This window comes from Oncorhynchus masou, chromosome 21, assembly GCF_036934945.1.
Source record: "Oncorhynchus masou masou isolate Uvic2021 chromosome 21, UVic_Omas_1.1, whole genome shotgun sequence".
Classification (NCBI taxonomy): Eukaryota; Metazoa; Chordata; class Actinopteri; order Salmoniformes; family Salmonidae; genus Oncorhynchus; species Oncorhynchus masou.
The window spans coordinates 14,766,327-14,783,997 of record NC_088232.1 but is presented as its reverse complement, the minus strand read 5'-3'; the positions used below and the strand labels follow the sequence as shown (position 1 = coordinate 14,783,997).

General features: G+C 40.5%; 2 protein-coding genes across 4 annotated transcripts in view; one reads left to right on the top strand and one right to left on the bottom strand.

The window, feature by feature from the left end:
- The window catches only part of txndc16 (thioredoxin domain containing 16), a 49,136-nt gene extending 45,471 nt beyond the window's left edge, over nucleotides 1–3,665 (bottom strand). For 2 of the 3 annotated variants that reach the window (XM_064927536.1, XM_064927539.1), the window contains exons 1-4: nucleotides 3,156–3,665; nucleotides 2,426–2,508; nucleotides 1,854–1,927; nucleotides 1,608–1,682 (exon numbers count right to left, since the gene is read on the bottom strand). In XM_064927536.1, the coding sequence (XP_064783608.1) occupies nucleotides 1,608–1,682; nucleotides 1,854–1,927; nucleotides 2,426–2,508; nucleotides 3,156–3,312 (389 nt within the window). In that variant the 5' untranslated portion in view covers nucleotides 3,313–3,665. The remainder of the gene's footprint in view (nucleotides 1–1,607; nucleotides 1,683–1,853; nucleotides 1,928–2,425; nucleotides 2,509–3,155) is intronic. The other variant, XM_064927538.1, reaches the window with a different exon arrangement.
- Nucleotides 3,666–4,033: 368 nt separating this feature from the next.
- Nucleotides 4,034–17,671, top strand: part of gpr137c (G protein-coupled receptor 137c) — a 31,348-nt gene continuing 17,710 nt past the window's right edge. Inside the window, 1 exon segment of the mRNA XM_064927535.1 lies at nucleotides 4,034–4,737. Coding sequence (XP_064783607.1) covers nucleotides 4,351–4,737 — 387 coding nt within the window. The 5' untranslated portion in view covers nucleotides 4,034–4,350.

The window sequence follows — 17,671 nt, the reverse complement described above, 5'->3', positions numbered from 1 at the left end:
ATTCAATAAATAAATTCCCTCGCCGAAGCAGGTTACGGTAGACAAATGAGTGAAATGCATTCGTACATGTTCATGTTCCATTGTGCAACAGTATTCAAGATTTACTGAACCCTACAATAGTTCAAATTAATAAAAAAAATCCCTTCATACAGTGCTTTCAAAGGGTATTATTTATTGACTTTGCGTCACAAAATAGCACAATCAATAATGGAGACTCTGCAAGCAAAGTGTGTGGGAGTATCTATTCATTATGTACACACAAATGAAAAATGGTATGTCATTTGTCAGTGTACTCTATATCGTACATGTTGAATTCAAGAGCAACTGGCCCTAAAAACCAACTTATAAATAAATAAATATAAATATAAATATATATATATATATATATTTTTTTTTTTTTTTTTTAAACAGCCTATGAGTCAGAAGCATTTATTATACTGTCAAAATTGACTAAAGTGTAAATAGGATAATATTGGTCATAAAGTCAGTCTCGTCCAAAACAGTTGTGAGAATTGTGGTCGTGACTGCATCACAACGTAAATGAAGGTTGGGTTTGTTTCAATCCTGCCCACAGCTGTCAGCACAGAAGTAAACATCAATTCAGATGACCCAATCATAATGTGTTTGGTAAATTTGGGTTGCCTTTGGTTAATGAACCAAATCTAAAACGAGGCCAAATACAGAAGTGCAGTCACCCTTTAAAGTGACCAGTCATTTCTTGATACACTAATTTTATTTATTTAACTTCGGGTTTACTGCCTTGTTCAGGGGCAGAACTACAAGATTTTTACCTTGTCAGCTCAGGGATTCCATCTAACAACCTTTCGGTTACTGGCCCAACGCTCTAACCACTAGTTTACCTGCCACCCCGGGTCTGTCAAAGGTCTGTCAAAGCTTCTTCCTAACAGTGAGGCTACAGCGCTTCTGCTGAAGCTGCCTAAAGACAAGCTCAAAGTATGGATTAGCTCAAATAACCCATCAGTTGTCTCCATTATTTGTTAATTGGAGACACCATCTACAAAGACACTGACTTGGCAGGCACTGACTGACTGAGTTGCAAGAGTTCCAAAGGTGAGAGTTATACATCGATTGACCCCTAGGTGAGCTACTGTACTCCCAGCTCAAGGTAGAAGTCACCCCTAACCACAGATCTAGGATCAGATTACCCTACCCTTAAAGGGCCCACCTGCAGTTGAAACAAAGCGTTATCCCCATCACTGTTTCAGTAAAAAGCTGAGGGATGGGTCTGGAGAAATGTAGTCACTGAAATTCATAGTCATGATATGACAATTATTGTTTTAACCATATTTTGAAGCTATACAGCATTTTTTTATTCGATTTACTTTGTTTACAAACATTGGAATAGAAGCTTATTTTGAGTCGTATGGATACAACAGTTAAACTAAGCTCATGAGGCATTTATAAGTCATATTCTTCAAGAATATAAGAATCAAATGGGTACATACTGTATCATAAATGTTTACAAATGTCCAAAAATGGATGTAGCAAGCAACTGCTGATTGCCCCTTCAACCACTACAGAGGTTATACAATATCTAACCCTGTATCAGTGTTTAGGGGAAATGTTAAAAAAAACTCTTTACTCACAAGAGAACGTGAGACACTATGGCGTTCACATCGAAGACTGTGTCTGTGTCGAAACTCTTCAGGACATTGCCACCCCTGCAAGACAAATAATATAATAGTTATGTTCATTTTTGTGAGAAACATCTGTTCATCTTAAACCATAAGATGCATTTTAAAATTACATTGTATTAGGTGTAATATGCATGTACTGTTAGCACAATATTTAATCAAGCTCCTTAAGATCCACAATGGATATACAATACACACCTGAACAAATAAACTTTTCTCATCAGCTTCTCTCCAGTGCAGTACTTTGCTATGTGTTCATTAGTACAATTTACCTGCAAACATGCATAGACAATGAAAACAATTCATTCTAAACAGATGTTTGTTTACTTTGCTCTTCACATAAGTGAACTTGTAGTGCAAAGTTGATCAAAAAGTGGTCACGGAGAATACCTGAAGTCCGGGTCGCTCTAACAAGAGGCCTTTGGCAGCCAGCAATTCATACTACAGCCGACAACAATACAGTCCTTTCAAAAACCCATACCATTTCTTATAGTAACAATAAGCCAGTGAGGATTTGTCTTACTTGTGGAATGAAGAAAAAAATGCTCCAATTTGCAAGTAGAATCAACAACATGCTGTGTTCTCAAACAATCCAGTACTCCAGTGATGTCAAAATAAAACTTTATAAGACAGATATGAAAATATATCTAAATACCGCTACAACCTCCCATGGTTCCCATCAATATCTAATTTCTCCTTGTGCAACATTGACTCAGCAAAAGCCAGTGGTGCTTGGAGTAAATCAAGGGATAAAGATTTGTGTTGGTTACCTTAGCAACTGAAATACCGTAATCTTCTAGAACATCTGCAGACTTCTCCAGCTGTTCAATGAAGAGACCTATGGTTGGATTGACTTGTAATCAAAAATAAAAATAAATTATAGTCTGTGAGGTTAGAAGGCACCAACATTAATAGTAAACAATTGTGTGAAATACATTATTCAACTGCACTGCAAAAAGGCAAACATACTGTAATGAAACAAGGAAATAGCACAAGGTAACTAGCGAGCAGTGAACCCAATGACAAATGCCCTAACCAATAGCCACAACCCCAATTAGGATATAATCCCCATGGGGAAGGTGATATGGTAATTATTAACTAGGGTCATTACAATACAATTTAGTATTTTATTAACCCATACCTAGGTAGGCTCATTACAATCTCAGAGCGAGTTAACCCTATTAGAGCAGAGGCTAGCGAGTTTGCCTGCAGGCTGAGAGACCCTGGTTTGAGACACGCAAGTGCAAGTGTGTTGCACTATCGAGGGCCTCAAGGGTTCCATCCAACTCCTGACACCAATTTAGCAAATGGTGCTAGTGCAACACCCCTTGCAGGTCTTGAACCCGGGCCTTCCAGACACTTTGGGGAGATTAATGTCCCTACCTGAGCCAGGGTCGTGAACTGCAATTGTTAGAGTATTCGGTGCAATATGTCCACCAGCAAGTCTACAGGGCATCTTGGGGGGGCTCGTATTTTTCCTCACATGTTAAGGTCACTTACCTTGTTTTCCAAAGTATATAAAATACATCTTTCCTGATTGCATTTTCTCGAAAAAATGGGCAGCTGTGTGCTCAATGAGTTTTGAGGCATTTCCAGTGGTGCATTGCTCACTTTTTGAGCAGAGCAAAAGTATGACGACACATATGAACCATGCCATGGTCGATGAATGATCGAACCTAACAGTTCAATTGAACCGACAAAATCTAGTAGAAATGAATGGAATAAGTTACATTCGACGATGCAAGCTGCCTAGGTCTGTTATGGCATAACGCCTTGGCTATGTTACTCAGCTAACGGTACCTAGCTAAAGTAGCCAGATAGGGCCATTTAAATTCAATGACCACGATATGGGCACCCTTAATACATTGCAGAAGCATTTTATATAACTAGCTTTTAGACAACTTACACGACCTGGTAACGAGCAGTTTTTTTTTCACTTCAATTATGTAGCTAAACTACCCAAATGAAAGAGGGATGCTAGAACATTTTTGCTGTTTCATCTTCCTGTGTCCCACCTAACTAACCAATCAGAGTGATGGATTTTTAAAAGCAGTTGACAGCCAATGGAAAATTAAGGGTACTGCGCCTTCAGAGCTGACATCATTGCAAGCCAATCACAAAGAAGGATTCTGGAGGTTGGGTACCATACTGACCAATGTTGAAATAGTGGGTGGAGAGAAAACTCTACAAGGCGATATGGACTGAAAAGGACACCATTGTGGTTCTAAAGCGAGGCATTTCAGTGATTTCAACACCATGTGTGATGGAAAGGGAGCCAAGATGGCGTTGGAAGAGAGCTCGTTCAAGGCTGCAGCTTATTGGTCAGTAGGCGGGCTCTAAAACTGCAGCTTCACTCAGCTGATCTCTCCCTACTTCACGTCCCCTTTTTTCCTGAGTTGTTTTTTTGCACAGATGAGCTGCTTTGCAGAGACTGGAGGGTTTTCTTGTTTGTCTGTTTTATACCTATAGCTGTTAAGTCATCCGTTCTGTCGTTAACCCTCAGATTTATGTCGGTAGGTGGTTAGTTAGTTAGTGTAGTATTATCAAGCTCGTGCATTTGTTTTTGAGTGGACATCAAAAAATAAATTATACCAAATTCGTGGAAAATACATCAAAAACTGGATCTTCTACTATATTAGAATAAAACATTAGATATGCTTATTTAAGTCGTTGTTGTTACACTTATCCGTTCGCTATGTTGTTGAAAGAAAACCAGGTCAGCTTAAGTGTTTTCACGTCTGTAACGGACTCAAGTGATGAACCGATTCGAGCTGCGGTTCCTCCGTCTGTGGAGCTCGGACTCACCATTGTTTATACCATCCTATATTCGCTACTTTTTGTGTTTGTTTACTTGCAACTTTGGCTCATTTTGCGTTATGGACACAAGCGCTTCAGCTACCAGACTGTCTTTCTTTTTCTCTGTTTGCTGTGGTCAGCGCTAAGGACTACATTATTTTCATTCTACTTCAAGAACGTTGTCCAAGCAAACCAGTTGCAGCCTTTGCCTTACTGGCTGTTGTACTGTTTTCCAGTATGCCTCCAATTTTTCACTCTGTGTCTGCTCAATCTTTATTTTGCACAGGTAAGTGCATGTTGATACATTTTCTGATGTTGCAAAGTCATGTTTTTCATGTACACACAATCTGTCATACGTCATCTTTATCAACTAAACATGTTTATCATGTTTTTTTTGTACGTGTAATTTATCATGCAACATTTATGAGTGTGTCTCCAGACAATATGCCTATAGGGCCATTTCCATGTAAAAGGACCCATGAGCACCAACATGTAAAGTTCACAGATGCATGACAAATTGGGTGTCAAATGATAGCTGAGTCTGTATTTTTGAGAAATTAAGGCAAATATACATTTTCCATCCCAAAAAATACAAATAACAAACCGTTTTGAATTCTTGTCAGACAGATGGAAAAGGAGTCTTGTAAAAAAAATACCACAACAAATTTTAAAAGATATTAGAAATACATCAATACATATCTTGAAGATATTGTCTCATTTGTCTCCCTCATGAGGAGGGAGGATAATGACAGTCCACAGAAGTAAAGGTAGACCTATCAATCAGTTCTAGTGTTTTTACTAATATCGACTTTGTTTATTAATTATTAAGTGATTAAAATCGGTAACAAAATTTCCAAAAAATTGCTAGCTACAATGGGAAATCATAGAAGTCACAAGCCATAGTTGGGCCATCTCCTTTCCACTGGCATAGTACTGTCATGTTCAGCTGATAACTGTTTTCTTTCTCTTTCTGTCATCTGATGGTCAAAGCAAGAGTGTGAACAGTCTAGACAGCCCCTCTCTCTAATTAATGCCACCTCTCCCAGCTCTTACTAACACCTTTTTATTTTTTTTATTTAACCTTTATTTAACCGGGTAGGCCAGTTGAGAACAAGTTCTCATTTACAACTGCGACCTGGCCAAGATATAAAGCAAAGCAGTGTGACAAAAACAGCAACACAGAGTTACACATAAACAAACGATAGCACAATAGAACAGAAAAATAGAAAAATCTTTGTACAGTGTGTGCAAATGTAGAACAGTTAGGAGGTAGGCACCTACCCATGAGATCCCTCTCTTTCCATTTACTGTAAGCAGCATCCTCACCCACTGAGCACCGACCAACACCGGATGTCCATACATTTTGAAAAGTTGTTGAAAGTCCGCCCTGGCCTTGATTCCAACATCCAAGGAAGGTCTGGACCGGCCTTCATTTGGCCCAAACATAGACGTCTATGTTTCACAAGTATGGACAGTAAAAGTACAGTAGAGTAGAGCGCAGTACAGCACATTAAAGAAAAGTATAGTTCAGTACTGTACCGTAAAGAAAAGTAGAATATAGTTCAGTACAGTACTGTAGTATAGAATAGAGTGGAGATCAGTACAGTAGAGTTGAGTATACTATAATGTACTGTAATGAACTATACTTTACTTGGCCTTCCTGTACTGAACCCTACTGTGATGTACTCTACTCTACTGAGCTCTGCTGTGCTACTCTACTCTACTGAGCTCTGCTGTGCTGTACTTTTTTAGTGGTGGAGCTCATTAAAATAATAGAAAGTGTGTAGAATAATACCCAAATATACAAAGGAGTATATTGCATATTTCTACCTTTGTCTACCTATTTAGGATACATTTACTATCAACTGGAAAAATAGTCTCAAAACTAACCTATAGTCATTTGCAGGAAAATCCAGTTCAAAAGAGTAGATCTCCTTTGCAGACTAAAACCAACCCTGCTATCATGACTATTCACCTGGTTCCCACAGCCTCAAAACCTATCTTGTTTGTCTAAATTTGACTCTTATCACATCTGAAAATAGTTTGATGCTTGCTTCCAATCAGCTCTTCTTCACACTGTAGGCTACAGCAGTCACTCTCATGCACCCTTTCTCTTGTCTTTGTTCCACTGTGTACTTACTCACTGCGCACAGCAGCAACAACAACCCTCAAACCTGTAAGACAATCCCTACTGTGTCCCAGAGCAGTACTGGCATCCTCTGTGTGGCATATGTCCATCGCTTGGAGAGGAGCAAAGAGAGGGGTGTGTGAATGTTTTTCTCTCCCCAAGTCTCAGCAAAGCGAAGCTTCTCCTGCTCGAGTGAAAGGCTGCAAGTGCACTGATACTGCCACAAGGTGGCATTTAAACACGGTAGCCTATCAGAAGCATAACATCACCCCTTTCTTTGTCCAGTACTATTCCAGTCACACAAAAAGGGGTTTGTAGGCAGCGAGCAGTATAGGAGCAAAGCGCTCTAGCCCTCTGCCTCACATATAGCATAGATCATCTGAAGTCTCTCAAATGTATCTGCCAAATATAGACCCTTTCTTGTAAAGATGGATGAGGATGGTCATAGTGTATTGGAGGGGTTGTTGTGTGAGGGAGATGGGGGATCGCACCTGGAAGCATCCGATTACCTTTGGCAGTGACCTTCATCATCTGTTCAATGTATGTTCGTCATTAGTTTATGAGGACAATCCGTGGGATATCCCTTAGTACCTGCTGTTGCAATTTTCAAATAACACATGCCCCAATTAGTTGATGATTTGTGTTTACAGTCCGTATGGTGCATCATGATGACAGTTCTGATTGAAATAGGTCCTCTGTGGGTAACACTATAATATACCTAGGTAATTGTGGTAATTCAGTAAAGTTGGTGATTTGCAAATTTTTTCTTTGTTCTGACATTAGGGTCGGGACGATATCAGTATCGCGACAAGGAAACAAAACACGAAGTGTATTTAACTTCTTTAGGAAAACAGCCCCTAATGTCGGAAACACACTTCATTATGTTCTCATCCAGAGTCAGTTATTTATTTTCCTGGTTTTGAAGGACCAAAGAGTTCTGAGGTCTGCTTCGTATTTTTGCCATGGAAAAAATATTGCAGCACTGGTATCGTCACAGCCCTATCTGACATGGCATTCCATCAAGGGGAGGCTAGGTCTGGAGTTGTTGCCATAAGGTGTGTGTGTTGACTGTTTCACAGACAAGTCAGGTGTCAAGGATTTTTTGTCCTCTTTTCCGATGACACAGCCATGCATGAGGTGTCATGTGCTTTTGTATTCCCCTTGTAAAAGTCTACCTCCATCCATACTTCCTCTCCCTCCTCCCCTCCCACCTCATCCCAGGAGATGGGGGCGAAGTGATAAACAATTAATTTGTCAGATTACACTTTCAGCAACTCTCCTGGTTGTGTGGCAAAAAACACATTATGGCTTGCTGTGCCTTGAATACCAACTGTTTACATTAAACAACCATTCCCCGATGCATGTGATCTGTGCAAATTGCTGTCTGGTCTAATGCATGCATTGCCGGAGCCTGGCTGGCTGCTGTGTGATATTACAGTTAAACTGACATGTGACTTATGCAACAGTGAAAAGAGCAGAGAGAAAAAACAAGGGAGAGAGAGGGGGAGGTGAGAGAGAGACAGCAAAATGGTACCATCTTGACTAAAGACTCTTTGTCATCAAAAGGTGTGTCATTCTCTGCCCAAACTGGGAAATATTGATTCCAACTTTTAGGGGATTCACTCTTTTTCAAACACCTGAGAATAAACAAGTGTGTAACAAGTTAGCTGGTGTGTCCTTGCAAGGATAATGCGTTCCGACTGGATATCGCTATGCAAGCCCTGGTGATATAAATGATCTGAGAGTGGAAGATTGAAGAAAAACAGGAGACTACTCGAACTCCAACACAGACAAGTGGTCTCATGAAGATTTCTGCACCAGAACACCAGAGAGGTGTTGAACGTAGTACGGTGTCGTAATGTTTAACTATCTAGGCCAGAGTTGGCACTATGGCACAGTATTGGCAGCCAAAGCCCTATGAATTCTACAGACCTGACTGTGGGATACGCTCCGGGGTGAAGTCTACCCTACATTTTAAGATCAGCTTCCCCTCCCCAATCCAAATCTGGGGAAAACGCTAAATTGACCCAAGATGTGTGTATTGGGGCAACTTCACCCTACATACACAGTGGAAGTAGGTGACCAGACCAGTCCAACAGAGCTCTTATTCACCAATATCATTAGTTTCCTTTCGGAATACCAGGATTCCGGAATGTTGTTTTGTTTCTTCCCCTGGACTTGCCTGAATGTGGTTATCAATGAAATCAAGAAATTGTCCGTCCTTCGGTTTTTCTTCTGTCGTGATTGCAAATGAAAAGCATTGATTACAATTTTATTACAATTTGTGAGGATGTGGATAGGATAGTTAGGCTAGCTACATCGGCCATATAGGTGCATGTCTCTGCTACCTCTTTGGTAGCCTCTACTTATGCTCCCGAGAGTGGCATGAATGTGACTGCCTGGCCGCAGGTGTTGCACAAACGTTTGTGTAACATTACACCCGTCATGTGCATGTGACCTGTGACTCAGACAGTATGGGCCATGTGTGGAGCGTAATCTGCATCTGACTCAACAACCTTTCCACCATGAGTTTCCTGTTCCTCACAACCTAAATCTCCTTTTTTTCTTTCGAATGTCTATCTCTGTTGTTTTCTCCCTCCCAGTCTCGATCTCTTTCTCTCACTCCCTCTTTTAGTCGCTCACTCTCTCGCTCTCTCTCTTGCTCTTTCTCTTCCAGTGTCTCTTTTTCTCTCTCCCCTCTGTGAGTGATGGAGAGAAGGCTGGGAAACGGGGCCTGTCTGTTTGTCTCTGTTTGTCTGCCTCCGGTTGGACAAACAGGTCTTTCTTGGTAGCAAGAGGACCATGCAATGAAAACAGAGGCCCTTCCAGGTCTCAGTGTTTTTGTCTGTCAGATTATCGTGTTCAAGTTCCAGTCAAATGGTTTTTACAGCCTGACCCCAAGTCATGAATGAAACTGGGTTAAGGCCAGTCGTGACGTTGTCAAAGCCAGCGCTAGACCCTGAGGACACAATAGAATGGTGCATTCCTCTGACTTGAAGTCATGACCCTGCATATCTTCACAATACTGAACTCATATAACCTACGGTTTGAACTCTCCCATATAAACATCTGTCTGCTGAAATCTGCAATGCATTCATTAGGGACAAAATGTTATGAAACTTCTCCAATAAGAACACTGCTTTTTTTGTTTGTTTTTAATGCAAAGTGTTGAGTGACAGTGTGCCATACTGAACACAACCCAGATGTATCAACCCAATGGGCTTCCTTTCCTATTGCATCAGTGCCATAGTATCCTTCATTATGCTCAAAATACTTTTTTCTCCTCTAAGGTAAAGATAAATGTATACTGAGGTATCAAATCTGGGAGATGTGTCTACGCAGATTTCTCAAAAACGTATGTTATTAAAAAAAAGTTATTATGATTGTAGTAACAGCTTTATAAATAATATCGATTAATATATGCCATTTAGCTGACACTTTTATCCAAAGTGACTTACAGTTATGCGTGAATACATTTTCTGTATGAGTGGCCCCTGCGGGAATCGAACACACAATCCTGAAGTTGCAAGCGCCATGCTCTACCAATTAAGACACAGAGGAACACATCTCAACTTTAGAAGCTTTCAGTTGAGGGCAAAAGTTGAGAGTAGTCCACTGTGATTGACTGAAGGATTACATTACATTAACCCTTTACACTCATGGAAATTGGCATATATGGATAAGGCAACATTTAAATGTTTCTAACAGAATAAATAGAAAATGCACTTTGGAGATTATGGGGAAATTATTAGACCAAAGATTCCACTGTTGATTTTATGTGCATTTTACACTGTACTTATTGAAGCATTTTTTAATAACAAAATCTGAAAATACTCTGGATACATTCAGTAATATAATAAGAATATTCCTTGAAATTGTGGGGTAGTTGCAACATAAGAAAAAAACTATTACAAGGGTTTGAGTGAGAGGACTAACTGGTTTCTCCAAGTGGCTACACACCTCTCCAAATGGCACAGTTCCTACGTAATTTTAATGCACTTTTATGACTCGAGGAAAGAAAGAACCTTAAAATATAAGGGGCTTTTTTTTTTTTGCTCTACTAGCTTTGCTGTTCAGGAACTGAAACAAGCACATTGTCGTTTTTTTGTAGGGAACACAGCTCTGTATCCCCACCATAACACAATTGCTGTTGTTGTTTACTCAATGCAAAAACATTCCATTATAAATCTTAATCTGGGTCAGGTGGGCATAATTTCAACTATTGCCAACATGACTAGCTAAATTATAGAATACAATCTTTTTTATGGTATTTTACAGACCTTACAATGTTAGGCTTTCACAAGGTACTTAACGGAGTCATGAGGGCATTCAAGTGCGTGTTCCGCGACTAACTTTCTTGCTCATTCTGTTCAGTACAACCCAGGGTATGACGCATGTCATTCTATTGACTGTACATCATTCCAAGCGATCATAAATGTTTATACTATAAATTAAATGAGTTTCAATTTTGAAATGTGAAATACACATTTGTACTCACCGGTGTTTGCTTGCATGACATCAAAGCGGTATTTATTATAATCCTCAATGTCTCATCTTTCAGAACACATCAACTCCTCTCGATTTACTGCATTGCCCTCACTCAGATAGTAGCAATGGGGATGGAGGCATCTTTTTGTTGCGCTTGGTACACACATTTAGAATGGCTCAGTTGAAACCCATACAGCCCTGTAAAGCGGACAGACTGAGCTCTGACATCATATATATATATATATAGTATGTTACTCTACAGCCACTGTGTTCCAATTGAGGCACATTTCAATGACCAAATCTGCCATTTTTAACCTGTGTACAAGATGACAGGTGCTGTGAGTGTAAAGGGCTACGGGATGCTTCTGCAGTTCTGAATGGGTTGTTCATCCTCATAGAGAGGGAAAAGGTCAACAGGAAATGATGTGTTAAGCCCCTGTAAATCTGCCAGAGAACCACCGAGACTGCCAGGGATAAAGAGGGTAATTTAGTTGAAGAAGCTTATTTTTTTTTAGCTGAGTCATCAGACGGACGATTTACCAAGAGTGTGTATGTGGGCTTTCTCACAGTTAAACCATAGTTATATAAAAGTTATGCCAAGACTCCCTGCCTAGTGACACAATATAAGATAGGGCAACGCTTGATAATCAGTTGAATATTTGAATCAGCTGTGTAGTGATAGGGCCTAAAACAAAATGTGCATCCCTTTGGGTCCCGAGAATCGAGTTTGGGAAACCCTGAGAGAAGGCATTTTTCTGCCGAGGCGTAGGTAACTGTTTTGTGTTTGTATTACTATGCAATATATACATTTTATATAATATATATTTTTTTAACTTTTTACTGCTTTTTCTCCCCAATTTTGTCATATCCAATTGGTAGTTACAGTCTTGCTGCAACTCCCGTACAGACTCGGGCCAATTGTGTCTCGCCTCATGGGTCTCCCGTTCGCGACCGGCTGTGACACCGCGCGGGATCAAACCTGGATCTGTAGTGATGCTTCAAACAAGCACTGCAGTGCCTTAGACTGCTGCGCCACATGGGAGGCCTATTACTATATAATATTGATCGAAGATTATTTTATTTCAGTAGATATGGGCCATTATACAGAAGTGATGCACATTTTTATCCTATTTTTATCCCCCACAAAATCAGCACACATCTTCCATCATATGTCAGGTAGACATAAATACTACTCACACACTTAGTTTGTGTTGCATATTTGAAATATTTACCTGAATTCCTTACCACCCCACTAAATTTGTCAATATCGAAACAACATAGTGAAAAGGTTGCAATAAAGGGAGAACCATGCACAGTAGTGATCATTTTGATGCCCAATGTAGCCATTTTTTTTTATCTCAATATCAAATCATTTCTGGGTAACAATTAAGTACCTTACTGATTATTTTCAATCAAAATGATGAAAAAGAAACATATAATTTTTTGCTAGGTACTTGAGAGAAAACAAATGCCTGCATTGGACATTCAAGAGTCGTCAACTGGGTTGTCAGTGAATATTGTCTTCTCCTTCAAATTGGATTGCCTATGGTTTATAAACCAAAGACTAAGTTAATATTCAGGGTCATGCCAAGACCAAGATTTCTACCATGACAATGATCCCATGATCCAGACCCAGTGAGTTGAGACCATGACAAGTTAAAGGCCGAATTTATGTGGTTGTAAGAAACTTAAGTAGAGTAAACTGAGTAAGAAGGATAACCTCATACAATTCAATGAAAATGAAATTCACCTGAGGTCCTGGTACTGCTTCATCTGTGGCAGCGTCCTGAAGTACGGAGTCAGGTGTTGTTGCCAGCCATAGCTTTCCACCAGCACTGTACCATCCTCCTGTCCAACCAGCTGTGGTATGTGGGATCAATAAAAGTAGTTCCAATCATGTTGGAGGTCAGGAAGACACGTCTGGAGCCGGTGATCAAGGCACCTCCTTGCCATCCCCAGAGTCTCTGTAGGGTCTGTGGTAAACTATTCCTCCAACATCGTGTAGCACCCAACTGGGTGATGCCAGCTAAGCGCTGCTATGTCGCCAAAGGATCACTGCACATCAGTTACTGGAAAAGTCTTGGAGTAACCACTTTGGAGATCTGCAGAATTTCAACAAGATTTTACAATCTCCAAGCAAATTCTTCTGTTTTTCAAATTAAAACAATGGCTAAGTAGCTAGTTAGCTGGCATCTCAGTTATCTTAGCACACCAACTGACGAGCCAGTCTTAAAACCGTGGATCGATTATATTTATAAACAATACTAAATAAGCTAACAAAATAAATGAATAAAAAAAGACGTAATAATACTTAAAAACAATACACATTTACAGGAGCTCTCTGCCGAGGCTGCTACTATGGTGCCATGGCAACTATCAAACTCATAGATCCATCAAGGTGTTCCACGATTCAAAAAAAAGGTTGGGTACCACTGTTCTAGAGTTAGAACACTTTCCTGAATCCTGACATCTCTCTGACCTCCCTGCTGTCTGTTTTCTATTGAACTTCTGTTTATCGGACTTAGTCTCATTGAGAAAACAAATCTGTTTTTAAGAGTGACTGACCACTCTACCCACCCAATTCTCTTATGACCCAATTACAATTCTGTTTTTCACTACCATCCTAGAAGCGGTGCTTTCTCATGCATCTGCGCAGGATGTTTTAGTTTCCAATGAGACACCCAAGAAAAAAACCCTACCACCAATGTTCCCTCTAATCTTTTTTGGCATTGAGCAAATTCCAGGTCCCGCTTTGTTACAATTTTAACATTTGCCAAGTAGGATACTGTAGCTGTTTGATCATAATGTAGGCCTACCAGAGTGGCCTACTGTAACGCTCCGGGTGTAGTGGGTGTGGAGTCAGACGCAGAAAACAGAGAGTGCAATACTGTGCCCTTTAATGCACTCACGCAACACTGGGTGCTCAAAACCAAATGCCCCAAACACAGGGGACGAAAACTGTACAGCAGAATACACGACCAGGAACCAACACGTTCCTCTACTGCATAACTGAAGGTCACAATAATTAATCCCGCACAAAGATATAGGCGGGCCGGCTGTCTAATAAAGCCCAACTAATGACTCACTAACACGTGCTAACAATAAACATTACAAGGAGGGGGAGGAAAGACAATCAGTGGCAGCTAATAGGTTGGCGACGACGACCGCCGAGCGCCACCCGACCGGGAAGGGGAGCCACCCTCGGTCAGACTTGTGACACCTACCATCAAAAACAATGGAGAAAATGCACCCCATAACATTTTAACATGGAAATAGCTATTCTATCATTCAGCCTACAGTAGCAGCCAATGTGTGGTGTTCAATGTACAGTAGACCTACATTCCATGAGACTTTTGAAAAAAACATGCAGGGCTTGACATTAACCTGTTTGTCCACTTGTCCTTCAGACAAGGAGGTAACTGAAAATGTTGTTGTTTTTTAATGGAAGAAACCACTTTACAAAATAAAATGCATTATTATTCCCATACAATTATTTTACAGAGAATCAGACAAATTATGCTACCCTCTGCCTTTCGGTTATTCAAGCTTGTCTCAAAATACAACACTGCCCCTTTAAGACAAAAAAAATATCTTTACCTTGCCTACCATCTATGCTAAGAATCAGGTGACTTAGATTGACTGACAGACATTAACAAACCAATACCCAGTGTTGTAGACAAGTAATCCTAGCCCAGGAGTCGGAGAATTTAGTATCAGGCTGAAATACAAACTAAATGTTGCTCCTTTTCGCAATTGTTTCACTCTCAAAATGGAGTGGTGAACAAAAATCAGTGTGGATTCCCGGGTAGCTATTCGAGGGGACAAGCAGGAATGACTAACAAAGGTGTCATGCCATAGGGAGCATGTTTAAAAAATGTGTCCTGTTCAGATTTGTCCTGTTAAAAAAAAAAAGATATATATTTTTGGGGGTTTCTCTGTAATACTACTAGCCACCTAGCAATTTTATGAAGTTGACTTTAGCTTGCCCACATAGGTTCCCAATCTCCCAATCTCATAACTAGCTACCAGTAAGCCATTTCAGGTTACCAATGATGTTAGAGTGGCAAGCTTGTCTATCTTAGCTAGCATGCCTGCTGGCAAGGTTGGTAGACATGGTAGAAGCAAGCCATTGTTTAATGTACTGAATAAGACTCCCATTACTTTCAATCGTTCACCCAGATTTTAGCAGAGTTGTAGAGAAGCATATTTAGTTTCTTTAAAAATGTAAAAAATAAACACCAGTCAGGAGGATACAAACCGCTCGAGGTATGCTTAGATATGCAGAAAGATCAACATTTTTGACATGGAATTAAGCATAATGATTATGGCTCTAGCGTGCAGGAGAAGGGTGTTTACATTAGTTGTTTTTTTGCCAATTTAAGGACACGGGCCTAGCCCCGCCGAGTCATCCTCACGTACTTTGTGCCCCCACAGATTTTTAGGGTGCATGACGCCCTGATTACTAACCCTCCTTTCCCAGCTCTGTTGTCTGCCTCCCCATCAGCCCTCTCTCTATCTGGCCCAGTCCAGCCTTAGTCTGCAATCAGATTAGCTTCAGGCTTTCTGCCTGGTTGGTTGACTGGCTGGCAGGCTGGAGAGACTGGGAAACCTCCACTACACAGGTGTTAATCCTTTCCCAAACCCCCCTCAACACACTGACACTGACTGACACAAGCACTCTGATACAGACATGAAGAGGAAAATTCAATGCACACACACACACACACACTTACACAGACATGTACAGGAACATTCAGATACAGACCCATAAACTAGTACACGTTCTCTGAACTGGGTAATATTTCAACACATTATTACATAGCACACACACACTTACACAGACATGTACAGGAACATTCAGATACAGACCCATAAACTAGTCCAGTTCTCTGAACTGGGTAATATTTCAACACATTATTACATAGCACACACACACAACACACAATGCATGCTCATGAGCTCTGAACCTGGTCATTTGCAAGGTATGTATTTTAGAGCACACAACATTTTAGGTCCACACACACACACACACACAAACAGTTAACGATGCCCTCTCCAATAAATAACTGTCAGCATCAGGTGATGTGTAGAGTTCAGTGCCATGGAATCTGAACCCTCTCCTTCTCTCCCAAAGGTGTCAGGGAATTTCGACACAGACTGAATTTCACAGTTGTTCCCTAAGTGGACTAGCTCAGCACGTACCCACTCTTCTACCCTTTCCACATTTTGGAACTTCCTTCAGCCCTGGTCCTAGCTTCCATTTTTAGGGAATTCTGTTGAGGATACGGGTGTTTTGTGCCCCTATTTGACTATTTTCGCACTATTGTGCTGATCCGAGTTCGCACTATTGTGCTGACTCCGTTTTTGCTTCATATTATACTTTCCAGCATGATTTCAGTAACTATGGTGGATGTGTGCAAGCCAGCGAACTACAGCTTGGCTCGGCTTAGTATTGTGAAAAGAGTATTTGAGGTTCCTTTGCAAGAAGAGTTCAGTTTCTGGTTGTGCTGGGCATTCCCATAACAAATCGGGACAGTAATGTAAACACTGGACACCCCTATAAGTGTTAGAATATAAATGCCAGACAAACTATTTTTGTGCACTTTTTTTGTACGGAAGTCAGTTTGTAGATTCTAATTAGAATCACGGTCCCTTGCAAGAGGATGAGTATCTAGAGAAACACAAACATATACACAATGAAGAGAGCTGAGTGCTTGCAAAGCTGTCAACAAGAGTACAGATGGACTATCCAAATAAAGTGTTACCTGTTTGTTTTATACTTAGTGTGTGAATATTGAAGCCTTCAAGGTGCGTGTTTTTGTGTGTGTGGCTTGCTATAATTCTTGATTCGCAGTGGCCGTTGATTCATTCAAAATGTGTCATATCTAGTAAGGCGTGTCACTCAACTGTCCATAGTGTCAATGACAAGCACTCTCCCTCTTATTTGCTCACACATGATTTTTCTCTCTCATTCTCTCTATATTGTTCTCGCGCACACACACACAGAGAGATATAGCTCTGCCAGGGGAAGAAGTGTTGGGAACCCATTGTACAGGCACTTCACCACTAAGTCAGATATCAAAGATCCCCCAGACAGAGCTCCGCTAGGGTGACCAGTGATGCTGATAATACCAGTGTGAAATGGCCTGCTTTGAAGACCATTGATATGGGAGAAGCATCTGTGAGAGAATGTTTTCTGGATCTCTTTCATCATGATGGCTGCATTTTCTATGGCAGTATCCTTTTTGATGATGTTTTGTTAGAATCTCTATTAGAGATTCCGGGCAACATTGCCATAATGCAAAATAATTGTGCATAGCGCAAAAATGATGAAACTATAAAAATGTCACCCCCAGAATTTTAAAGGCTTCTATTTTGTCACATGGCACAGTCAGAGACAGCCACATTCGACTAGAAATACACATAGAGGACAGTTTCCTTGCCTTGTTAACATTATCCTCATGTTGTGTAAACTGCTGTATCGAGGAATGTGTTAATAGGCCCCATGATGGCTCTGTGCTCTACTCTTTTTGCTCTGGGACTGCTTCATCAGTGAAGATTAGAAAGAAGGGAAGGGACACAGCGGTTCAGAGGTGGAGGAGAA